This window comes from Sciurus carolinensis, chromosome 14 (genome assembly GCF_902686445.1).
Source record: "Sciurus carolinensis chromosome 14, mSciCar1.2, whole genome shotgun sequence".
NCBI lineage: Eukaryota > Metazoa > Chordata > Mammalia > Rodentia > Sciuridae > Sciurus > Sciurus carolinensis.
In genome coordinates, this window is record NC_062226.1 from 1,814,571 (window position 1) to 1,838,412 (window position 23,842).

Here is a 23,842-nt window from a genome sequence, read left to right on the forward strand (position 1 = left end):
TGCAACAGAAGCTGGGCCCCCGCCCAAGTCTGGTTTCCATTTTGGAGTCCGGTACCTTTGAGTTCGACACCAGTCCCGGTGACCATTCCAGCTCTGAATACCGCGGTCCTGGAAGCACCCGTTTACTGTCCCTGGGAGGCGGAGGAGCACAGGCTGACGAGGCAGAAGGCACCCTGAGGCTGAGGAGGCCCCGGGCTCCGTCCCTGTTGGCCTGCACAGAGGTCTGCCTTCCTCACTCCAGAGAGGTGGCGTCAGGGGCACCTGCACCTGGAGGCTCCGCAGGCACTGTGTGTCCCAGCTCAGGGCCGTCTCCCCGAGGCTGCGCTGCCTGGAAGCGAGCCCCGAGGTCCAAGCGTCTGCGCACCAATCCGTTGTCGGAGGTGACAGGATGTGCTTCTTATGGCTTCAAACCTGCTTTCCCTCCCTTTCCCTAGGAGAGAATGAATTCTAAACGAAGAATGCTGCTACTGCTTTCAGTTCTTTTATCCCTGATGATGGCCAAGCACTACTTAAGGTAAATACCTAACACCGACTCTCCACAAGCTTAGTGACGGGCAGGGGCGACGGAAACCGCCCACTTTATCGGAGAACACGGGCAGCGCTCGGGCTGACCCAGTTATGCTGGGGTCCCCATGGGGACCAGGGTCCCTTAGGGCTAGGAATTAAAACCTCTCTGGGGAAATAAGCTGCCCTCAGCCTTATGGGGTTAGCAGACAGCAGATCAGGGGTCCTGGAGGCCCTGGGCTCGATCCACCTCCTGGAGGTTGGGAGGCTGGGAAGCCAGCTCGGCTGAGACCCGGGGGCAGCAGAAACACCAAGAAGCAGACGGCTGGAGACAGGTCCCCAGAGTCAGACGCGCCGAGGCAGGACCCTGGTCTGCCTGTTCCGGCTGCACTCAGGGCTTTCCCAGGCGACGAGCAGCAGCTGCAGGGTGAGGGGCCACCCGTGCCTGGGAGTCACTGAAGTGCCCTGGTGATCGTCACCTCGTTGCATAGTAAACCACACCCGAGGCGGAGATGCCTGGAAGTGAGAAGGCCGGAGGCTCATGAAGAGGAGGCAGGAGCACCCAGAGACCCGTCCCTGCCGCCGAGGCGCCAGGAGAGCTGCACAAACCCCTCTCCTTTGAGCCGGCCTGACGCCTCGGCCGGGGCTGACTCCCTGTGGCAGAGCAGGAGCCCCCACAGTCGCGTCTGTGTTTGGATTCCTCCTCCTTTTCCTCCTCCTCTTCTTTCGGTGCTGGGATTGATCCCAGGGTGCCCTACCACTGAGCCACACCCCTGCCCTTTTCATTTTTATTTTTTGAGAGGATCTTGCTAAGTTGCTGAGGCTGGCCTTGAACTCACCATCCTCCGGCCTCAGCCTCCTGAGTTGCTGGGATTACAGGTGTGACCACCGTGCCTGGCTGGACTGACAGTCAGAGCTGTCTCCCTTGTGGCCCGGGGAGAAGCCCCCAGTAAAGAGCGGGGTTCCCACTGCACTGTGCCCCTGCTGGTTCCTCCACCAGAGAGCACTAGGGCCTCCCGAGCCCACAGCAGCCAGGAGAAGCAAGCATTTTGCTTCTCTCCCTTTGGACACCTGCTGACTCTTGAGTGGGCACCAGTTTACATGCTGGGCTCGGGCCCCAGGAAGCAGGAAGCCACGGTATGTGCCCGCAGGAGCTTGCCAGGCAAACAGAAACAAGATCCATCGGGGGACAGTGTGTTTATATAACAGACGCCATAAACAAAGCCACATGAGAGGCCAAAGAGCTGTTCTACATGAATTATAAACCCTCTCAAAGTTCCAACCACGTGTCTGATGTGCATAAGACCTGCGTGTACCAGGGCCACGTCTGCCAACCTGCCCACGTTCACTCTTGGAAATCTAAACTCCAGTCTCCCCAATGCCGCTCCCACCTGTCCTCATGAGCAACGCGGGGTTTCTGAGCATCACTGGAAAAGCGGCTGTGAGAGAGAGGCGGGGGGAGAGGTGTAGAGAGAGAGAGAGATGGAAAGAAGGACAGAGAGGAAGAGAGAGAGAGAGAGACGGAAAGAGGGACAGAGGGGGAGAGAGAGAGGCGGAGAGAGGGAGAGACAAGAGAGAGAGAGAGGCGGAGAGAGGGAGAGACAAGAGAGAGAGAGAGAGACGGAAAGAGGGACAGAGAGGGAGAAAGAGGCAGAGAGAGGGAGAGACAAGAGAGAGAGAGAGGTGGAGAGAGGGAGAGAGAGAGACGAGAGAGAGAGAGAGAGAGAGATGGAAAGGGACAGAGGGGGAGAGGGAGAGACAAGAGAGAGAGAGAGAGGTGGAGAGAGGCCGAGAGGGAGGGAGAGACAGTCAGGAGAGAAAGCCTTTGCACAGCATGCGTGAGGGGCTGCCTTTGAAGCAGGTAAAGGAGGAAGCCAGGCATTTAACAAATGGCACGAGAGCCGTCAGAACGCACCAGAAAGGATGTGCAGGTAGAATATGGTGTGCAAAGATGCCAGTGTCATTTGTCATTAGAACCATGAGCTTCCACTGCATCCAGGGCTCATTTCTAAAACCTGGGTCTGCACAGCAGCGGCTGGCAGGGACGGCAGCCCTGGGAGGCTCTGCAGCACTGGGCAGCTGCACAGTCGAGGGTCACAGGGAAGAAACGGACAGGGACTCGGCCGTCTGCCCGGGAATGGGCATTACGCCCACGTACGTGAGACACTGAGTCAGTAACGTGGTTAAGAAATGAACAAATACATGGAACTTCATTCTAGAAATTTAAAAATTCAAATTGCAAAACATCTTTGTTCAAATTCAAACTCTGCGTGTCCCCCACCCCTGAAGAAGAGGGACTCCTTTGCTGGGTTGGTGGATATAGGAATGAGGAAGAGAGGGCACTGAGTGAAGCTGAGAGACCTGGGCCTGTTAGCAGGAGCACCCCTGCCACGCTGGACCCCGTCCACTGGGGTCCACTCACCTGTCGTCATCTCCGGCCTGGGGCTGAGTTTCTCCCATCAGCCCCTCCACAGCAAGGTGCCTCGGCCGGCAGCACCACGTCCCGCCACGTTCTGCCAGCTGGAGGACACGTCTGCGTCCATCTGTGTCTGGGTTCGCAGGTGTGTGGTGTGTGTTGGGTCAGAGGACCTGGGGCCGGTTACAGAGAGGACAGGACGTGAGATGGCAGTGTGAGCGCAGGGTGGACAGCACTGCTGAGGGCTCCTGCGGCCAGGCTGCCTGTGTGGACCTGGGCAGCCTCCTGGGGGGCCGAGGCAAGGGGCAGTGTGCCTGTCCAGCAGAGGGCTCTCATGGCAGCAGGAGCCCAGGGTCAGAGAGCTCTGCAAGGCTGCAGTGGTGGGGGTCTTTCAGGTCAGGGCCCTTGGGAAAGTGCAGCAGGACGAGCAGGTGCTCGCTGGCCATGTTTAAAGTGGCAGGATGTGTAGGGCCAGTTTGCTGCCACTCTGCTGTGAGCCTGGGCTGCAGGGGCCACCTCCACCAGAGGGTGACATCCTCACCATGGTGGCTCCGCACCGCCTGCTGTCCCAGGAACAGGGTGGCTTTGCTGCTGTGTCCGTGTCCTGTAGGGATGGCAACTTTCTTCAGGATGGGACTCTCTTCCACTAGCCCTGTCTCCTACCCTGGATCAGCAAGACCAGCTCTGTGAAAGTGGTGACTTTCTAGCAAGTTCCCCTCATACCACACACTGTCTTTGAGGAACTCTGGCCTGGACGAGTGGATTTTGAGAATGTGTGCTGGGGAGGTCCATTGCGGAGGAACTTCACTGCGAGGGATGCGCTCCAAGGTCCAGAGAACTCTGGACGGTCGGTGCCACAGCCCCTGACCTGCCCTGGCTCTGCACCATGTTTTCCACTCAGTACGGCCTTCAGAAGTTCCACAAGGTGACCGTTGCTTTCCCATAAAGCAGGCTTTGTGGGGACGACTCTTCCTATAAGCTGCTGCAGGGGTTCTGAGCACGGTCAGGCAGGCTGGGCTGACATTTCCAACTCACAGCGCTTCAGCTTGCAATGTGCTTAAGGGGATGGGCCCTGGTGAGCCCAGAAGCATCAGTGCTTATTGAATCCAGGGTCAGGTCTGCACCTCCCGCTGCTCCTTGCTAACACAGCACAGACCACTGGTTCTCAGGAGTAAATCAGCCAACTCCACGCCTGTCTCCATGCACATGCTCTTACCCTGACTGTGGAACCTTCCACAGTGCCCCAGCCACGAGCCTCCTGGCCACTCTGCCTCGGGTCATGGCCTCCTCTTCCCACACCTCTTCCCTGGGCCAGCTTGGTGCCTCCAGACCCCATAGAGACCTCCTTCCTGCTGCCTCTGGACCTGGGTGTGAGTTGGCATGCTGGGTATGTCCAGGGCTCAGTCGCTGCTGAGGTGGCATCCCCTGGGGACTGCCATCTGTTTTGGGTGTGTTCCCAAGGACAGGACGCAGAGGCTATAGGTGGGGGTAGAGCTACTTCCAAATAGTGTCTCCTGGGGGTACTCAGCAGGTGTTTGTTGAGCAAACTGATTCTGTGATGACCTGGTTTCCCCTTTGTCCCCAGGAACCATCTCACAGAAGAACCTCAGCTGTCAACCTGGTTTAGACCCAAGTAAGAACAAAATGTCCCTTTATGAAAACAGCATGTCCCACTTGAAGGGACCAGGTTCCTTGCTCCTGATCCCCATATTATAGCTCCCTGGGGTCCAGAGCGGAGCGCTGGTCTTCAAGGCTCCAGTGGGTGCCCAGGGTCTGCTTGCCAAGCCCCAGGTATTGCAGGCAAGGAGGGAGTGGATGTGCTCCGCCCACCGGGCTCAGAGGTCTCAGGTTATTCAGGGATGGCCAAGCTGTGTGTGCAGCCAATCCAGACCCCTTCTGCTCATGGGGATGCCACTCATGGAAACTGCAAAAGAGAAGAATTCACTCACAATGCGGCCATGTATGCGGACGGGACAGCTGGCCCCGGTCCACTGCCCCAGCACAGGGTTTGGCACCTGGAGGTCAGGAAGTAGCTGACTTCAGTTGTCCCATCATGCCCCAGGGCAGAAGTGTGTCCGCTCCTTCAACACAGACACACTTCGGTGTGTCTGGCGGTGACGGAGCAACTAAGGAGTGGGGGGCTGGCTGTGTCCCGAGGGTCTGTCTGGGTTCCCCTGCTTGCCTCAGAGGCAGTGTGAGAAGGTCACTAGTGGTGTTTTCTTTTGGCACCTCACCTGGGGCGCTTTGTCCCACGATGGCCACTGGTGCTTCCTCTGGGGACAGCTGATTCAGCTGCCTCCGGGGGCTCCAGTGGCTCATAGTTGGGGGATGTCCTCATAGTGTCTCAGTGGCTGACCTTGTATTTCTTTTTTTGTTAACACTGGTGTGTGTTATTCGTGGGATAAATTTCTGAAATGGGGTCGTTAGATCAAGGATTATAGACATCTACACATTTGATGTAAAGATAAAATTGCTAAATTTCCTTTAATCATTGTTCCCTTTTAATTTCTTGTTCATAGTGGATAAACTAAAGTATTATCAGCTCTTATTTGTGACTGAACTGCTTATTAAACCACCTCAACTCAGCCTGCACTCACTGTCCTGGGGTGTGAACGCCTTTCCACAGTTAGCTTTTGTCTCTCGTGAATTCCTGTCTTTCGTGGGTCTTTGAAGGGGATCTAGGATGCAGGGAGTAGATGCATCACGATCCAGGAGTCAGGTTCTGCTGGCTGGTTTTTAAGGAGACAGGACTGCAGCCTCCACGCTCGGCCTGGCTCTGTCTGTGCCACCTCTGCGATGCCCCCTGTTCCCGCTCCGCTCAGGGACTGCGTGGTCCTGGTGGTTTGCACTCTCTCTCCTTCCTCTACCATTCCATCTCGGCTGTATGTATTCTGAAGGGTCCACTTTTGAATTTTAGTAGTTTGTAGCTTTTCAAAGGGGACCGTGCATGTCTGTAATCTTCTGGGCCTACCTCCTTCTTGGTGCTGGGGCTAAGATTCACCCAAACTCTGCACATTGCTGCAGTCCATTTTGACGTCCGTGTAGCACTCCCGCGTGGAAATGCCCCAGCAGATCCACCCGGTCCTGCTCATGGGTGCTCGAAGTATTGTGCTCTCAGGACCTGTGCTGCTGTGAGCGTTGGCATGCGGTGCTGCTGGGTCAGGAGCTGGGTACATTGGGACCACTGTGGTGACAGATATGAATGTCCCACCTAGGGTGCGGAACTTACAGTATTCTGGCTACTTTGAAGGAGCGACACTGACTGGGCGACTTTAACAATAGGGACTTCTGGGCTGGGGAGATAGCTCAGTTGGTAGAGTGCTTGCCTTGCATGCACAAGGCCCTGGGTTCGATCCCCAGTGCCACAAAAAAAAAAAAAAAAAAAAAAAAAAAAAAAACTTATCAAATAGGGACTTCTTACAGTTCTGGAGGCTGAGCCCAGGGAGCCAGCATGGTCAGATTCTGGTGAGGGCCCTCTTCCTGGCCTTCAGATGGTCACACTCTGTCCTGACATGGCAGAGAGAGGGGGAGAGAGCAGAGACGCTCTCTGCTGTCTCTTCTCCTGAGGGCAATAATCCCATCAGGAGGGCCACACCCTCATGACTAGTTCCAAAGGCCTGCCTCCATCACCTTGGGATCAGGTTTTCAGCATGAGAATTTGGGGGTTTGCAAATTTTCATCCCATAACAGTAGGACATAATTTTGCAGAGCAGTGTCCTTGTGTCTATTCACAGAGATCTCCCTGCTCCTTGGCACTGCCAATAGAATGGGCATAAAAAAGTCTCGAGTGACATCGGCAAGAACTTCCATAAAACCAACAAGGAAAGTCTCGATTTTTTCTGAGAACCATGAGAACTAGCCAAAGGCTTGTGGCAGTCCGGGCTCCAGTTCAGTTTCTGCACCGGCGTTGTTGGTGGGTGGACTTGAGTTGACTTTCTGCCAGCTGATCTTGTACCTGGCCACCCCTGAACTCATTCATCAGTCCCGGGGGCTTTCTTCCTGGGTGCCTTCGGGTTTCCCATGAGAACCAAGCAGGCCGATGTGGAGTGGACAGGGCCGTCTTGCCCTTTCCAATGCTGCGGTGACCTTGGTGCCCGGCACTGTGCTGCGTGTAAGGGAGGGGGTGCTGTGGCCTGCCTCTGACCTTAGCAGGAGCCCCAGTCCTCTGCCCCTCCGTGTGCCAGCTGGAGCTGGTGGACGACCTTGACAGGAGAGTCCCCTGTTCCTATTTTCTGGAACTTTTTATTTGTTCCCCTTTAAATCCTGAATGTGTGTCATGCCTTTTCTATACTGATTGCTATGGGCCCGCAGTCAGTCTTGGCCTTTTGATGTGAAATTTACATTGATTTTCAAGTGTGGAGCCAGCCCAGTGTATCTTAAATCCCACTGTTATTTCTGTATTATTGGAAATCTGATGTCTCTCTCCCCTTCCGGGCTTGTCTTTTTAACTCTGCTAGACCACATGGCTGGTTTGGAGCAGGCATGAGCATGTCACATCGGCGTGGGGAGCGGGGTCGGGGAACAGAAGGTACCGTGCGGGAGGCCGTGGACCTGCCTGCGTGCTGGCTTCGGTCCATAACCAGGAGTGTTCTTGATCTGAAGCTTCTCCCCTCCAAATGCCCACGTACCATCAGAGCTGGAGAAAAGTGGTCGACGGGAGGCAGGTGGGGCTGAGGAGAGCAGGGAACGAACACCCGCCCAGCGTGTGTCTCATGTTGACCGTGACCCTGGGGTGACGTGCTCGGCCTCTGTGGGCTCTGCACATGCTGGGCAGGCAAGACACCAGATACCTTGGAGGGCCCTGCCAGGGTCAGGCGTGTGACCTGTGCACACCACACCTGTCTGGCACCCAGCAGGTGCTGCATCAGCACTGCTCTGCACTGGCACCCCTGGCCACCACCCAACATGGTGGCCCTGCCTAACTGTCCTGCATGCTGCCCAGGAAACGCCTGGACGTCACCACCACCACGGACTGGCTGGCGCCCATCTTGTGGGAAGGCACTTTCAGCACACAGGCCCTGGACAAGTACTACCAGAGGCGGAACATCACCGTGGGCCTGGCGGTCTTTGCTAGTGGCAGGTAGGGACCGTCAACCTTTGCCCTTTGCCCTTTTTACTTGGGAAAAATGAAGACAGGAATCCCTGGACATTCTGCCCTAGAGGGCAGCTTGTCCCTTGCTGTGGCTGCTACTTCCAGCCAAACTCAACAAGAACCTCGCTGTGGTTACTTGTCGGCTGTGGCCGTGTCCATGGGTCCACTTGGGAGGCCTTTGGCTAGCATCCGCTTAGCTCTGGCTTGTGCTTCCAAAGCTCCAAGGCATGCCAGGCCCACGGGCTCAGTAGGTCCTTGTCCACTGACCAGTCCCGTGGAGCTGTGGCCCCAACTTCTCTAGCCAGGGTTCTTGGGCTCTTTGGCATTGGGGCTTCCATTAGACTGTGCCTTGGTGGCATCCATTCCTCAAAGAATGTGTAGGACACAAGCTTCTGGCCCCATGTGTTCCAGGTTTGCAGACAAGTACCTGGAGCTGTTCTTGCAGTCAGCCAACAAGTACTTCATGCCCGGCCACAGGGTGGTCTTCTACATCATGACGGACAGCCACCTCAGGCGGCCCAGCATGGCACTCCGCCCTCTCTGCACCTTCCAGATGCTTCTGATGGAGGAGGAGACGTGGTGGTCGGACGTCGACCTGGTGCGCATGAAGGTGCTGGGGGAGCACATCGTGACGCACATCCTGCAGGAGGCCGACTTCCTCTTCAGCATGGCCGCCAACCTGGTCTTCCAGGACGACTTTGGGGTGGAGACGCTGGGCACGTCTGTGGCTCAGCTCCACGGCTGGTGGTATTTTAGGAACACCAGGAACTACCCTTACGAGAGGCAGTCTCAGTCAGCAGCCTACATCCCGTTCGGGCAGGGAGACTTCTTTTACGGTGGCTCCATCGTGGGTGGCACGCCCCAGAAGATCTTGGACCTTATCAGGGAATACCTGCGGGGGGTCATCCACGACCTGGAAAAGGGGCTCAATAGCACCTTCGAAAGGTACCTCAACAAGTTCTTCTTCCTCAACAAGCCGGCCAAGCTGCTGTCCCCTGAGTACGGCTGGGACTCCACGTTCAACGTGCCCCCCCAGGTGCACTATGTCAAGGTGGCTCTGCACGCTGAGAGGAGATGAGGGGACGCATGCCCCCAGGACTGGGGCACGTCCCCGCCGTTCCTTACACACACAGGACGCTGAACCCTCCCTGCTCACAGAGATTCTAAACGGCACACCCTTCCAGAAGAAACCTTCCTGCCCGCAGTGTGGACTCCTCTGACTGGGTTGATGGGGATAGAGTGAGAGGCGGCCACGTGACGTCCGCTCGTGGAGGCTGCCGTCTTGTGTTGTAGACGACATGAACAGGACACATTTTTTTAAAATGGAGAAACACTCCAGTTCAGAAAAAAGTCTATTTGCAAAGCAGAGAAGTGTTATTAAATGTAAAAGAAAAGAAATAAACGTCCGTCGGCTCACTGTCCCAACACGCGGCTCACCTTGGTGTCGACGCAGGAAAGTGGCGGGTCCGTCTCTCCTGCCGGTGACGGAGCCTAGGTGACTGCAGCAGGCTCTCTGGTGTCACAGAGAGAGGTGGTAAGTCCGTGTGTTTAGAGCTTGCTGTTTTGCCCTCTTTTCTAAGGAGGTGTTTGCTGTGCTTCCTGGGAAAGCGTCTTGGACAGAGGCAGCCAGGGCCAGCGATGTCCGCTGCAGCTGGGCCATCACACGGGTGCACCGTCCCCCACCCGCCGCTTGCATTTTGGAATCCTGACCCTTGGTTTCTGAGAATGTGACAGGTATTTACAGAGGTCATTAGGTTAAGATGAAACCCTCAGGGTGGACCTGACCTGGGTGTGACAGGAGTGTCCTATCAGAAGAGGAAATCAGGACTGGGACCCGTGTAGAGGGATGACCACAGAGGACACAGGTGCCTACAAACTGAGAAGAGGCCTCAGAAGATCCACCTGCAGCACCAGGCCCGGCACCTGAGCCTCCAGTGCTGGGAAGGGGTGTCCACCTTTCCCGCCGGCCCCCCTGCCTGGCAGCCCCAGCGAGTGGGGGGCGTGAGTGCTCTGGAGTGTTCACCCTAACACTGACACCACGGGCAGACAAGGCCCAGAGCCAGGGAGGGGCTGCTGCTTTCAGGGTCCACCCGTGGTCACTCCTGCGGCTCCCCTGCACAGCCCTCTGGCACTCTGGTGCCAGGCTCAGCTCTTGGCTCTGCTGTCTGCTCTAAGTGACCTTCCCTTGCATTCACAGTCTGCACAGATGCCAAGAGCGAGGAGGGAGAAGGAAGGGAGCCCAGCCCCGTCCAGGGCTGTCCATCACTGCCCCAGGTCCAACCCGGCAGGGAGGGGGAGGGCACCAAGCAGGGGCTGTGGGGGAGAAGGCTGGGAGGTTTTCAGAGAGGAGCTCTACAGAGGTAGCTGGCAAGTGAAGGAGTCGTTCTCAAAGCAGAGCAAGCCCTTGGCTCCCCTGGGGATGGGGACGGCTCGCCAGCCTGTGGGCCCCCAGGGCCAAGCTCGGACCCGCGGAGGAGTCCGAGAGGCCTGCCAGCTGCCCTCCCCCGTGGCAGGGGTCACTGAACTTTTCTGAACAGTCGCCTTTCTGAGCTGATAGACAACAGCAGGGCCTCTTCTCGGAAGACTCGGGAAGCCCCACCCTCCTTGCCATCCTGCTTCCCAGGCTTTGGGGTTCGGGGTGTGCACAGGGCCCCGTTTGGGGTCTTCTGCTCATTTTTCTAACTGTTCCTTTTTAAATAAGAAGAAGTCTGATGTATATTTATATGTGTGATGGGAATTCGCTGTCAAGTTCATTGCAAATATCAGCGATGGGTTTTTGTACTTCGGTTCTGCAGATGTAACCCTGACGAGCGGAGTTTAAAGGCTCTGTGGGTCCCTCTTTCCCCTTGGAGTTTCTGTACTGTTGGGAGCTCAGCCCCCAAGTATAGAGAGTAGAGAAATTTCAAGTTTTCTTTTTTAAAGAGTGGATCAGGAGTTAATTTTAAGGAACTGTGTTGAAGGAGGTACGGAAACAGCGTGTTTACTCTGTGTACTTGAGCCGTGGTGGGCGGTGCTGCGGCTGGACCTGGGCGTGCGCTGCCCACCCCGCCCACCCCGCCCTGTGGCGCCTCTCAGTGACAGGATCAGGATATTTTCATTTCCACATGAAGCCTGCACCTTCTTGGGCTGTTATGCCATTGTGTGCTTACAGCTGCTGGCTGAGGGGAAGCGACTCTGCTCTGTGGGTCTGTTTTGTCACCACATCACCAGCTTCTGAGTCACCCCTGGTGATATCCCACCTGTAGCCGGTCAGTGTCTTAGGTCCTGTTTATCTCCCTCTGGAGGGGCGTGGGCAAGAGCCTGGCCAGGTGGGGCCACTCCTGGTAGGCTTTGCAGACGGGTGTTGGGGGCCAGGTGCCGGCTCAGACCTGTCTGGGTGGGTGTCAAGGACGCTGACCTGGTTTCCCCAGAGCCTGCCTGGCAAGCAGGTGGCCCACAGCCAGCTGGAGCAGAGGTGGGCGTGCGCTTACAGGGCCCTTGACTCTGAGTCCTCGAGTCCCTGGCCAGCCTGCCTGGCTCTTGTGAGGAGAGGGTCCGAGCCATGGCCATAGTGCTGCTGGGGTTCTCCAGAGCGGCTCAGAGCAGACCCAGGGCCAGGTCAGGGGCAGGAGCAGCTGAGACGGGCGCCCTGGGGTCGCCTTATGAAGGACACCACGGGACGATGCCATTGGCCCCAGGCGGGCGCAGGAACTGTGGAGATCTGTCTGCTCCCTGCAGGTGTTTCTGAGGAGGCAGGGACATGGGGCCACATGCCCCTCCCCAGTCTCTTTCCAGCACTAGGCCAGGCTGGGAGACGCTGCAGGTCCCTTCGGGGTTAGTTGGCAGGTGACCTGGTGACCCACAGGGAGGGAGGGTGGAGAAGGGACAGGCTTCAGGGGCTTCAGGCACCTTGGCATGTCCCTGGCTGCAGGCCAGGGTGAAGGGGGAGGCCAGGAAGCTGAGGCCAGTGTAGAGAAATGGAGGCCCAGTAGGAAGGCTCAGGGAGTGTCCTTCCCTGGGCCTGGGCTGGGGCACTGTCCTGTGGAGGGACAGAGAAGGCCATCATTCCATCACTCTGAAATCACTCAGTTAATGGACCAGTCGTCGCAGGATGGCCTGCCGGCCCCACCCTCACACGCCTGACCTCCCGGGTAGCCTGCGGACTGAGCAAGACCCCACAGGCGAAGTCCGCCCGGGTCTGACTGTGAGGGTGCCGTGGAGGCCGGCCTGGTGTGTGGAGCTCTGGGTCAGGCTGGCTGTCGGGGAGGACGGAGTGCAGCTTACCAGCCACATTGAAGACCAGGACCTTCTGCAGGTGGAACTTCTCCACATACTCCAGGTACCTCCCCAGCCACATGGGGTCCTCGAGCATTGTCCTCGCTGAAATCAGAGTGCTGTGGTGAGGGGCCGAGGCCTAGGTCTCCATCTCCTCTGTTCCCTCCTCTGGGGTGGGCAACAGGGAGCCAGAGCCTGGGGCAGCTGGGGAAGCCGGACCTCAGGCCCCGATACTGCCTTCCGCCTGCTGCTGGGATGCAGGGCACAGGCTGGGGCTGGTCCCAGCACGGAGTTTCCCTGCCCCGCTGCCTCCCAGGCCGGGTCTGTCCTCCTCCCTGGACTGTTGCCGTGGCCCCTGCCCTGGACCCTCTGAAAGCGGGCCTGCCGAGGCTCAGTGGCCCGGTGCTTGAAGGAGTGGGCCGATGCAGACCTCAGACCCCTCCCGGTGTGGCTGCTTGGCCTCTTCCCCGCCCTGCTCCGGGGGCCTCAGCTGGTGCTGCCCCTCCAGGGCCCTGGCTCTGTAGGATCCTCGTCCCGTATCCCCAGTCTCTTCTCCCATGGCCCAGCCCCGGGCACCCCAGCTCCCAGACAGCCCTGGCACGTCCAGGCCTACGACACCTATCAGTTGCATGAGCGTGGGTGAATGGGTCAGCCCACGGCACTGCCCAGTTACAGCTGCCCCAGTGACAGCTGCCCAGCTGCCCCACCCCTGCGACAGAGAACAGAAAGTTCCCTTCCCAGACAGCAAGTCTCGGGACAGACCCAGGAGTGTCCAGCAGGTACCCCTTCCCCTCTGGTGATCTGGGTGCCATGCTGGCCAGCACTGGTGAGAGCCGGCCACTCACCCAGAAGTGCCCACAGGCTGGTGACCTCGACGTCCTCCAAGCGCACATAAAGAATGAGGTTGCTGTAGTCGGTGCTAACAAAGCAGATGTGCATACTGCCCCCGACAGCTGGGGGGTCCCAGGCCGCTGACGTGCTCGCCTCTCCTCTGTCCCAGGCCCAGGCCCCCTCCCGTGGGCAGCACAGAGCGGTCTAGAGAGAAGCCCACCTCCTTCCAGCACATGCTCCTCCCTGCAAAGCCTGAAGCTCCTCTCCAGAGCAGAGCATCTGGGGCCCTGCCCAACCCTTCCTCGCTCAGTGCAAGGCCAGACCCCAGACTGGGTACTCACAGGAGCCTTGGTACTGGCCTGGCCGCCCAGCTGGATGGATAGTGACGTTCATTCCTCTACATACCCCTTCTCCTCTGGGAAAAAGGTCACCCTCTTGCGGCTCCCAGTTGGCCTGTCTTTGGGGAGATGGGGAGCCCCACCCTGGGAGTCCTCTCCAGGGCTCTCGGCTCCCTGGGCTTGGGGCAGCCTGGCACTCGCACCTGTGTCAGGGTCAGGCATCTGGGGGAGGAGGGCGGGGCCATGGTGCCCAGGGTGGAGGCAGGGTCGGGCAGGAGCAAAGAAGCGGGGTTCCTACAGCTGGGCTAACCCAAGCTTCCTGGAAGGGGTTGGGCCCTTTAGCCCTTGGTGCTGAGCTTTGGGTCTTGGGGTCAGGGACCCTGTCCTGGCTGTTCCTATGTGGACAAGCCCCACCCCTTTGGCCTTGCCCCAGGGACTCCAGATCTGAAGGCAGGGTCAAGAGGGCATGTGCTGAAGGAGGTCCCTGGGGCCACCATGCATCTGTGTCTAGGACAGGGTATTGGCTGGGCTGAGGGTCTTTTTCTCCTACACTGGGCACAGTCCTTGTGGGGTCCCTCGCTTGATGAGGCAAAAAGCAGTTTATGCTGGGCAGAAGCAGCCTGGGTGGTGTGTTCCTTGGACGAAGCTTCTTGGGATTAAATTAACCACTTCTTTATTCATCTGTTGTTATTTGAGATAAGGGCTCAGCTGGTTCAGGCTGGCCTTGGGCTCCCAATCCTCCTGCCTCGGCCTCTGGAGCAGCCGAGATCCCAGGCATGTGCCCCAGGCCTGGCAAGCGGGCTGCCTGCACACACTGGAGAGGCCCATCTGAATTCTGGACTGTGATTGTCTCCAGGCTGGAAGCTGGAGGGCACAGCCTGCTGTCCCCTGGGCACAGCGCGGCTTGGCCCTGGTCCAGGCCTTTCCTGCTGGCCCTTCTCCTAGAGCGTTAGGGCCTGCCCCTCTCAGGGAAAGGGCTCCAGCCCAGCTCAGTGCCACGTGGCCTCTGGTTTTGTTCACTGGTGCCATCCCTTGGGGGCCCTGGGTCAGAGAAGGAGGAGTGGCAGGGACCATACTCACATCCAGAACAGCACCAACTCCATGTCACCACCCTCTCTGGTCTGGATGGAGTGGAGAGCAAGTCTCAGCGGGTCAGTTGGCAAGACCAGATCTTTGTGGCTGGTGGCCAGCTGCATGGTGAGCCAACGTCCCTCCACCTGCAGGTGTGAGGGCACAGGGACAGGCAAGGCTGGCTAGTCCCCTGCCCCAGGATCAGCGGAGCCTGACCAGCAGGCGGGCAGGGACTCCCAGGGCAGGAATTGGTCAGGGTCCCTTGGGGGCACATTGGTAGGCTTCCTTGGAGACAAAGGTGGCTTCTCTTCCTCTTGAAAACATGCCGCTCGCTCCAGCTATCCGCCTCCCTGACCTACTCCCACTCGCTGCTCACCCCCTGCGTCCTTCAGCCCCTCCCAAGTCTGATTCAAACTGTCTCCCCTGTGCATCCAGGGAGGGCAGTCTGGAGAGGGGCTGTGTCCTGCAGCTGCTGACGGTGCCCCCAGCCTGGGTCCTTAGTCCCCACACCTGACCATGGGTGCTGAGACCCCGGAATGGGCGGACAAGGACCCCCCTACCCCTGGTTTCACCCCAGTGTGGCCCTCAGCCCAGCCATGGCTGCATCTCTGCAGTGCAGGCTCCACAGCCCTCGGGCTTCCCTTGGCCCCAGCTTCATCTTCTGGGAGAAGCCAGGGAGACCTTGAAGTTAATACTCCTGTGTCCACCAGAGCCCCTGCGGCCAGGGCTGGGCCTGAGCCCCAACCCCTGCTCCTAGCTGGAGAACTTCCTCAAGGTGACACAGCCCGTCCTGCCCTGGTGCCGTCTGGGGCCTGGCCCGCGATACCCACCTTCTGTGCGTCAAAGCCAGGCTGCACGGGCACCTCCTCTAGAGTCTCCTGGGCGCTGGCCAGGCCCAGGCTGAGGGCCAGCAGCAGCAGCAGCAGCATCCTGGTGCGCAGGCCCTGGGGAGCAGCTCCTGGCCTCCCTCTCTGCTCTGCGAACGTCCTCCAGCAGCCTCTCCTGAGCAGCCGCCGGACAGTGTGCGTCCTCCCCATCCCAGTCCTTCCCCAGGACGGTCCGCCTCCCTGCACCCGCCTGTGTCTGGGCGGCGGGAGGATGTGGCCTGGTTGTCGGGCCAGCTTGGTCACATCGTGAGCCTGTCCTGGGAGCCTGGAGGTGGTCTGCCTACTGAGGAGGACCAAGGAGGACACAGGAGGATGCAGACGCATCTGCTCCATCCACGAGGACCAGTTCCTCCTGCCGAGGCCTGCAAGCAGGAATGTGGGGACCACTGGTGTCCCCACTCGCCTGGCACCCACTTAGCTCCTGCCTGGAGTGGGTGGGGCTGAAGGGGACGGCACAGAGGCCCTCGGATGGCCCGGGCATGGGCACCAAGCCCTGCGGGTGGTGATTTGTTCTGTTATGAGTGTCCCTCAAATCAGCCCCCTCTCTATCCCCACAGCCACCCTGACCCTTGTGTCCGGGACACTGTGGGCTGCCCACCTCCTAGGTCCACCTCTGCCTCGAGGATCGGCGCCTGCCCCTGGGTCCAGCCCTCCCCACCTTGTTGCAGCTGCTGAGGTGCCGGCTGGTCCCCAAAAGTGACACCTTCCTCTGTACCCCACCTTCTGCTGGCCCCTTCTCATCTCATCTCCAGCCCTGCCCTTCCAGGCCTGGCCTGGCCAAGAGCCGAGGCTCAGAACCTACCCTACCTCACACGCCACCCCAACCCTAGAGCCACCCCAGCAGGAGCCAGTTCCAGTGGCAGGTCTGGGGTGAGCGGCAGCCCAGGCTCTCACTGCTGCAGTTGGCTTGGGAGTGACCGGCCCTGTGTGAGGGTGCAGGTGGCTGACCCGTGCCAGGGGCTTTGTCCAGCACCTGTCCTGGGAGTTCGTGGAGAGGTCGACTTCCCACTGCTTTGGTTTGGCATGGAGTGGTCACCCACAGGGAAGGGCCAGCAGCTGCAGCCAGAGCAGATCTGGTCTGACCCGTAGGGTGGTCCTTGTGCTTTCGGTCAGGCAGCGCTTGGGTCCCCTGGGGCAGGGACAGGCCCCTAAGAGCCGCCTCAGCTTGGGGCCGGGCTTGCAGGTTAGGTGGGCCGCCCACTCCTGGCCACAGACACGGTCGACTCAGGCCTTAGGAGTTGGGTGGGGACCCTCAGGGCCCGCCTCCCACAGCAACCCTGGGAGGCCTCCACTCCCACCTGCCTGAGGCCGAGTGGGCCCGTGCTCGAGACCCTGGGTGAGTGACCCGCAGAACTCCACATCCTGACCACCCCCACCCAGGCCCAGGGAGGGCCTCCTGCTATGGCTCTGGGAGGAGCTGGGTGGATCCAGATCTCTGGTGGGTGGAGTATCCTGCCCCCGCTCCCTCCTCTGGCCACAGCGACACTCCACCTTGAGCTTCCCTGCTCAGGAGGACCAACATGGGCAGGGGCTGGGGGACTCCTCTGAGTCTGAATGGGACCCTCAGCGTCTGGGGGACCCAGCACACCCTGTGACCCCTCCAAATTCCAGCCACTACCCTTGGTATGGGATTTCTGTCTCTGGGAACGCTGCCTGTGCCCCCAGATGTTGGGAGGCTGCCTGTGGCTGTATCCAGGGATGGAGACGCTCCACACTCTCCACCACACCACCCCCTCTTCAGGGGAGGCCGCTCCTCTGAGCAGAAATGAGCCTGCTGGCCGCTGGGCACAAGAAACCCCTGGAGCAGATGCAGAACTGGTTTATTGCAGAGGGAAGGGCGTGGGAGTCAGGAGGCATCCAGAAGCGGGGGCCACAGGAAATGCTGGCTCCAGGTTGTGCACAACAGAGACCTGGGGATCCAGATGCTTCGTTGCTTATCTCCAGTCCAGCAGGATGCCTCCCCGACTGCCCAAGTGCTAAGGGAGCACCTGGTTCCAGATCAGGAATTCTGTGTCTGTCCCCTTCCCCATGGCCCTGCAGCCTCACCCCCCAGTCCCTGCACACCCCATGGCTGAGCAGGAAGCCAAGCTCCTGGACCCCTGGAGCCTCACTGGCCTCTGCTCTGAGCCCCGTACACCACCAGGCCCCAGGTTTCCAGGAGGAGCTGGGGCAGGACCAGGGCTCCTTCTGTTCCTGGTCTTGGGTGGCAATTCCTGGGTCTCTCCCTGGTCTTGGGTGGTAATTCCCAGGTATCCCACTACCTTCTTGAGCCACTGAGGCAGGCTCAACCCTGCTGCCTGGGAGGCTGCCTAACAAGCCAGAATGCAGGGGTGTGAGGAGGCAGCCTACCCTGGGTGCAGGGAGGACCCAGGAGGGCCCCTGGGGGGAGTGAGGGCTGTCAGTGCTCAGCAGAGCTGTAAGAGGGTATGAGACTGCAGGGAGCACTGAGCCAAGCAGTGTGAGCCAGGGAGTGGCCAACAGTGTGGGTGTGCACATGTGTGCAGGGGTGTGTGTGTGTACAGGGCGGGCAGGAAGTGGGTGACTGCAGATGAGGCAGAGGGAGGCTGAGGCCAGGAGCCAACCTCCCTTCTCCTGGGTGGCTGAAAGCTGTGGCCCCTCCTGAGATCTGAGTTGGGATTCTGGAAGAGCTGCCCAGCCCCCGGGCAAAGCAGGGGCCTGCCTGGGTCCACCCAATGCTCTGATTGGGGCTGGGCCCTGGGACACGGCATCTTAGCAAGCACAGCCCCGTGGGCTGGGGGCTGCACTTGGCAGGGTGGTCCCTGGAGAAAGCCACAGGCCCAAAGCAGCAAAGACAGAGACAGGCAGGTGTCTACTCACCTAGGACCCCAGGGAGGTGCATCTTACTGCAGACCAAAGAGGAAGCAGAGATTACTGAGCCCCAGGTGAGCCTGCCCTAGCCCACACGGACCCCACTCTGCACCTCTGCCCCCCAGGGAGGATTTCTAAGGTGGAGTGTGAGAAGCGGGACTAGCAGGCGCGGCTCACCGTGTGCAGACAGGTCGACGATGTGGTCCTGCCCGATACCTCTCCTGAGTGTGTGCTTCCTGTACACCTCCTGCCCCTCCTTGTCCACCAGGAAGGTCCTGCCTGCAGCCCCAGAGTTGAACGGCCAGTCACAGGGGACTGCAGCCCCTTGGAGCCCACTGGGGGCCGGCGAGGAGGGCCCTGGGGCAGCCCCTGGGGAGGCTCTAGCCCCTGAGCCCCAAGGCCCACCCCGCTGGCCCTCCAACTGGGGCCCCAGCTCCCTCTGCCTCATCCTGAGACTGAGCTGCTTCCGCTCTCTGGGTGGGTGGGGACCTACCATGGAGCTCCACCACAATCAGAATCCCCGCCTCGTTGTGGTTCTCCAGGTCCATGATGAGGAAGTCATGGCCCGTGGCCACGAAGGTGAGGAAGTTTTTACCTTCATCTGTGACAGAAATCAGGAATGGCCACAATGCCTGCTGGGGCTTTGCCCCCTCCCCACCAGCACCTGTGCCTCCCCCAAGGGCTCAGCCCTGCCTATCGCTCAGCATTAACAGGTTGGCCGAGCCTAGGACCCTGCCACATCCAGACCAGTGGCTCCACCAAGCTCTTTCTCTCTGTGTCCCTGGCTCCGCCTCTCTCTGTCTCATTGTCTCAGTCTCTCTCCAGGGAGGGCAGTGCAGGGAGAAGGAAGGGCCAAGGAGGCCCCTCTTGACAAAGTCGTCTTTGCTCCTGCCCAGCTCTGGCTTAGCACCCTGTCAATGCAGCACGGCCCAGCTCCGCCCTCCTCTCCAGGTGCATCCTCTGTCCCTAGCACAAGTGTTCCTTTGTACTTTGGGAACTGTTGTTCACAGGGGAATCTTAGGCCACACCCTAGAGCCCTGGCGAGGAAGTGCCGGAGCCCGCTTCCCTCCACGGCTCCCCACGTCACGGGTCCTCAGTCTGTGGGGAGCCCTGGGATTCCAGGGAATGGTCTGGGGAATGATGCTCTGGGATTTTGAGATTCAGAGGGGGTGGTTGCCAGATCTGTGGGGTCACCTCCCCCTTTACCCACTCCCCTCTTCTTCCAGAACCTTCCTGGTCTGTCGCCTTTGTACTTACACTCAAAGGTAAAGCGGCCAGGCGTGCTGGTCTTCTCCCCAATGTAGAATTCCTGCACACACACTCCGTCTTCCCTAAAAGAAAGCAACATCCCCTCTCTCTCTCTCTCTCTCTCTCTCTCTCTCTCTCTCTCTCTCACTTCCTTCCTTCCTTCCTTGTGCTGGGGATGGAGCCCAGGGCCTGGCACACTGGGCAAGCTCTCCCACTGAGCCACATCCCAGTGTACACGGCAGCTCTTCTGAGACACACCCCCTGGTCTGGGTCCCACCAGGGCGCCTGAGCATGAGCCAGCTGCTGGCCTGGGTCTGCCCAGATGGAGCTTGGATGCTGCACACCCTCCAGGAGAGTGGCCCAGAGGACCACTCGGGGCCCTTTGGGGAGGGAGGTGGGGGGCTGAGCTGTGAGCAGCTGGAAGCCCTAGGGAAAGGGGTTGGGATGTGGCCAGACGGAGCCAGGATGGAAGTTCAGAGGTCATGCCAAGGACAGTCCCAGCCCCCTCACTTGTGGAAGTAGGTGATGTTCAAGTTTCCGTCCTCCAGGAGTTTGATGTCAGACATGAAACACAGGTAGGAGCCCCCTTCCTCAATAACAGACCGGTTAGTGGCACCGAGTTTGATGGTGTGCCAGGGTCCCTCCACCTGCAGGCAGCAAGACCCTGTCCTCATCTTGGTGTCCCTGTCCTTATCTTGGTGTCCCTGGGAGCCATCCTCCCTGGAGCTGGGCTGCAGCTGGGGGTGCAGGTGTGCCCTGGTGGGGTGTATGGTGCAGACCCCCCTTATCTCAGACTTCATGCTAGTGGGGGCGTCGAGGGCTACTGACCCTGTCCCTAGCCAAGCTAGGGTGATGCTGAAGGGATAGGAGTGGTCACCTGCTCCCCAGCCCCCTTGTCCTTTCCCACTCAGAGGCCAGAGGCCTTGGGATCTGTGTGCAATGTGACGCTTGGTGGAGACATCTGGCCTCAGGGTCCTGTCCCTCTTGTTCAGGCCATGGGCTTGGAGTCCTCCTGGGGCCTGGACAGGTGTTATGGTCTCCTGAGGCCTACATCCGGAGGGGACCCAGAGGAGTGAGGGCTCAGTGCCCAGAGCTCCTGGCCTCTGAAGGGGCATCACTGTCCTGGTGGGTTCTCAGTGCAGAACCTGGCTCAGACCCCACTGGGCTGCGCCCTCCCAGCTGGGAGGGGCAGGAAACTCAGAGTCTTCCTGTGCAACACAGCTAATTGTGGACTGTGCTGTGCTGAGAGGGTCAGGGTGTGCGGGGGGCTGTGGGTCATTGGAGTGCACAGGGCGTTGAGGGGATATTGGGGTGCAAGGGGCCCAGGAGAGGCCTCAGGGACAGGGGGTACCCTCCATACCCTCCCTCCGGCCCCCAGGGGCACCTGTTCAGGATGGAAGCCAGGTTGCACGGGCACCGGGCTTTGGTCCTGCTGGGCCCAGGCCAGGCCCAGCCAGACGCCCAGCAGAAGCAGCTTCATCTCCGCTGCGTGGCTCCTCTGTTCTGGACGCAGCGCGCTGGATGTGGTATGGACGGCCCCGCTCGGCTGCATATATACTGCTCCAGAACCAGGGCAGCCAAAGAAAACAACCCCTGCTGCCCGTCCTCTGTCCTGCACCATCCCCGGAACCAGGGTGTTAGGATATCAGCGTGTTTGGAGAGGGCTGCTGCCAGCCCTGGGGCCTCGAGCTGCTTCCTCTGAAAAGGTCACGTTGGGGGCTCTGGGCCAGGCCCCTGTGCCACTTGGCACCTGGACTGAGAGGCCTTTGTAGACAGCCTGGGCCCATCCAGGGCTCCAGTGGGTTCACAGGGCTAGGGACCCTGCAGCCTTAGCTGTACAGGACGTTGGTAGGGGAGGGGGTGCCCCCGCTTCTGGAGAGGCCCTGCTGACCCTGTGCTCTCAGGGAACCTAGGACCCACAAGTTGGAGGGCTGCAGAGCTTCTGTCTGTGGGGCCTTGGGCCCTCGGTTCCCGGCCCCAACCCTGAGTGGCTGCATTGCTTTACGGGTCTGTGTGTGGAGGTGGGCTCCTGGCAGGGCTGGCCCCGGGGCATGGACACGGAGCAGCTGAGGCTGGCCTTGCCTTCTGCTTCGGGCTGGCTAGTCTGTGGCTCGCCCTGTTGCCAGTCTCATGCTGGTACCTACCTCCCAGTGCCAGGGACTCCAGGCTCCATGAGACCTGAGAGGGTCTGGGAGAGGCCAGGGACCTGACCCAGTGGTGCTGAGCCACAGGAGAGGACACGCTTCAGGGGTCAGTCCACTGAGCCCTTCCCTCTGTGACCATGAGAGCCTATGAAAGTCCCCGTGCAGCAGAGGCCACATATCTGATTCGGTCCAGCCCAGTGTTAGTAGGAGGCCAAGCTGCTCAGCTGGTGAGACTAGAAGGATCATGCTGGCCGAGGGCTCAGAGTCATCAAAGGCACGGGCCGGCCGGCTGGTGAAGCCCCACATCCACTCGTCAGGCGCTGGAGGAGGGTCTGCAGGTCATGGGGTCGTTCTCCCAGAGGGTAAAGGCCAGGGGAGCCGGGGGCAGCCAGGGGACCAGGAGGAAAGGCTTGCTGTGCCATGAGGCCCCCGAGACTCCCGCTGGGCTCTCTGCTCGCTCTGGGGCTCCCGGCCTGGGGGGTGGGGAGGCCAGCTGCAGCAGCTGCTTGGGTCACAAGGTGTGTGTGTGTGTGTGTGAGCACACCTGCGTGTGCCTGAGCCTGCGTGTGCACAGGTGTGAGAGCAAGTGGCATGTGCCCCTGCGTGGACACATCTCTGTTTGGGTGAGTGTGTACCATCGCTTCCGCAGCCGGGTTGTGCCAGGGCTGTGGGATGGGTTGCCAGGAGAGGAACAGGTGCCAGGGCCGGAACACAGGGGCTAGGATTGCTGCACAGTTCTTCCAGGGAAGGCCCAGCTGACAGGCGGCCAGCACCTCTGTCCCTCTCTGTTGGCCAAGCGGCTGCTCCTCTTCCTCCCAGCCTTCTGTCAAGTGGTGGCGGCTGGAAGAGTGACAAGTGACCTCTCCACGGTGCCTTCCATCCCAACCCAATCGCCACTGAGTGTCAGGCTGTAGAAGCAATGACACCAGAGGCGTGAGCTTACTTCACTTGTCTGTGTGACCAGCACCCAGGGACAGGGTCCTGGCTACGTGGGAGGAGACTCTACAGATGACACAGCTTGCCCAGGTCCCCAAGGCACATGGAGCTAAGCCTGGTCTGTCCAGATAGTAGGGACCTGGACTTCCTGGCCCCAGGCCCTCTTGTGGTTCCTTTAACGTGGCAAGGGTTAAGAACATAAAGGGGCACTCAGGGACAGGGCTTCACTGTACCCCTTAAGGACACGCATCACGTGGGCACTTGTTTGCCTCTGTGCACAAGGTGGAACCAAAGCCCCTTGGAGAGTGTGGAAATGCCCGTGGGCTCCCGGAAGTCCAGAAACGTCCTCAGTAGCATCCAACCAAGTGTGAGCAAGGCTGGGGAGTGGCCACCGGGCACCCTGGGGACAGCATTGGCCCGAGGCTAGCAGAGGAAGCACGAGCTGGCAGAGTGAGGCCCCAAAAGGCCGGCCACATCAGCAAGGACCCAGCGTGGACCAACATCACTCCCCAGACCCCAGCAGGCAGGAGTGGAAGGCTGAGTGGAAGGCTGGTGGGGTGACCTGGAGGAGAAGGGGAGGGCAGCTGTTCTAGGCAGCTTCGTCACTGCTGTGACCAAAGGCCTGACAAGTTTATATGGGGCTCACAGTTTCAGAGGTCTCAGTCCATAGACAGCTGGCTCCATTCCTCGGGGCTTGAGGTGAGGCAGGACATCATGGTGGAAGGGTGTGGTGGAGGAAGGCAGCTCAACATCACACCAGGAAGCAGAGAGAGACCAAGTTCAGCTCACCAAAGTCACGGCCCAGGACCCCCTCCAGCGACACCCCCCCTGCCCACAGTCCCAGCCAGTCACTCCCCACCAGGGCATCAATGCGCTGATTAGGTCGGCCCAGGCGTCTCACCTCTGAACGTTCTTGCATTGTCTCCCACATGAGCTCCTGGGGGACCTCACATCCAAACTGCAACAGCAGCCCAGGGCCACCAGGGAAGCCCATGTGGAGCCCCCGCAACAGCTCCTAGATCCTAAGTGAGCCTCCGCCACATGCCTGGGGACCCTGGTGCACCCTGGGGAGGAGACAGAGGCCTCAAGGGAGGAAGGCCAGTCCCCGGGCATCGGAGCAGAACAGTGCAGATGGAGAAGAGGGGGTGAAGCGGGGTCAGCCCCGAGGCCAGGTCCAGGACGGGAGGGACAGAGACCTCCTCCAGGTGGCCGGGTGCTCAGCGGCTCCTCTCTCCCTCCTCCCCTGGTCCTTAGCATACAAACCAGGGGAGTTGGGGTCAAGAGTTGCTCAG

At 59.8% G+C, this 23,842-nt stretch overlaps 3 protein-coding genes across 6 annotated transcripts; 1 reads left to right on the top strand and 2 right to left on the bottom strand.

The window, feature by feature from the left end:
* The first annotated feature begins 440 nt into the window (after nt 1–440).
* Glt6d1 (glycosyltransferase 6 domain containing 1) lies at nt 441–9,235 on the top strand. The gene is made up of 3 exons (XM_047523645.1): nt 441–514; nt 7,863–8,000; nt 8,424–9,235. Exons 1-3 carry the CDS (start codon nt 441–443, stop codon nt 9,088–9,090), a joined length of 879 nt encoding a protein of 292 aa, XP_047379601.1. The 3' UTR covers nt 9,091–9,235.
* Nucleotides 4,707–16,112, bottom strand: LOC124963914 (lipocalin). Of its 2 annotated transcripts, XM_047523641.1 has the most exons (7): nt 15,992–16,089; nt 15,337–15,755; nt 14,516–14,652; nt 13,439–13,512; nt 13,112–13,219; nt 12,276–12,371; nt 4,707–4,844 (listed from the first exon to the last, which is right to left on the bottom strand). In XM_047523641.1, exons 2-7 carry the CDS (start codon nt 15,724–15,726, stop codon nt 4,774–4,776), a joined length of 876 nt encoding a protein of 291 aa, XP_047379597.1. In that variant the 5' UTR covers nt 15,727–15,755; nt 15,992–16,089; the 3' UTR covers nt 4,707–4,773. The 2 variants fall into 2 exon arrangements, with proteins under 2 accessions (XP_047379597.1, XP_047379596.1); XM_047523640.1 differs by having other exon boundaries at nt 13,439–13,638; nt 15,337–16,112.
* A 1,085-nt stretch (nt 16,113–17,197) lies between these two features.
* Nucleotides 17,198–20,976, bottom strand: LOC124963916 (lipocalin Can f 6.0101-like). Of its 3 annotated transcripts, none has more exons than XM_047523642.1 (7): nt 20,855–20,976; nt 19,981–20,117; nt 19,480–19,553; nt 18,716–18,823; nt 18,400–18,501; nt 18,232–18,257; nt 17,198–17,303 (listed from the first exon to the last, which is right to left on the bottom strand). In XM_047523642.1, the coding sequence occupies exons 1-6, from the start codon at nt 20,948–20,950 to the stop codon at nt 18,232–18,234; spliced, it is 543 nt and encodes a 180-aa protein (XP_047379598.1). In that variant the 5' UTR covers nt 20,951–20,976; the 3' UTR covers nt 17,198–17,303. The 3 variants fall into 3 exon arrangements, with proteins under 3 accessions (XP_047379598.1, XP_047379599.1, XP_047379600.1); XM_047523643.1 differs by having other exon boundaries at nt 18,400–18,497; nt 18,712–18,823; XM_047523644.1 differs by having other exon boundaries at nt 17,208–17,381.
* Between the last annotated feature and the right edge of the window lie 2,866 nt (nt 20,977–23,842).

What these genes read in the sequence shown, in the direction of transcription:
- LOC124963916 (XM_047523642.1), bottom strand. Translation starts at nt 20,950, where the DNA reads ATGAAGCTGCTTCTGCTGGGCGTCTGGCTGGGCCTGGCCTGGGCCCAG. An exon ending in CTGGCTTCCATCCTGAACAG is followed by an intron (nt 20,118 to 20,854) that starts GTGCCCCTGGGG and finishes TGCTGCCTGCAG; the next exon opens with GTGGAGGGACCCTGGCACAC. An exon ending in GATTGTGGTGGAGCTCCATG is followed by an intron (nt 18,502 to 18,715) that starts GTAGGTCCCCAC and finishes CTGGGGCTGCAG; the next exon opens with GCAGGACCTTCCTGGTGGAC.
- LOC124963914 (XM_047523640.1), bottom strand. Translation starts at nt 15,726, where the DNA reads ATGGAGCAGATGCGTCTGCATCCTCCTGTGTCCTCCTTGGTCCTCCTC. An exon ending in CAGCCTGTGGGCACTTCTGG is followed by an intron (nt 12,372 to 13,111) that starts GTGAGTGGCCGG and finishes CTCTGATTTCAG; the next exon opens with CGAGGACAATGCTCGAGGAC. An exon ending in CCTGGTCTTCAATGTGGCTG is followed by an intron (nt 4,845 to 12,275) that starts GTAAGCTGCACT and finishes TCTCTTTTGCAG; the next exon opens with TTTCCATGAGTGGCATCCCC.
- Glt6d1 (XM_047523645.1), top strand. Translation starts at nt 441, where the DNA reads ATGAATTCTAAACGAAGAATGCTGCTACTGCTTTCAGTTCTTTTATCC. An exon ending in ATGGCCAAGCACTACTTAAG is followed by an intron (nt 515 to 7,862) that starts GTAAATACCTAA and finishes CATGCTGCCCAG; the next exon opens with GAAACGCCTGGACGTCACCA. An exon ending in GCGGTCTTTGCTAGTGGCAG is followed by an intron (nt 8,001 to 8,423) that starts GTAGGGACCGTC and finishes CATGTGTTCCAG; the next exon opens with GTTTGCAGACAAGTACCTGG.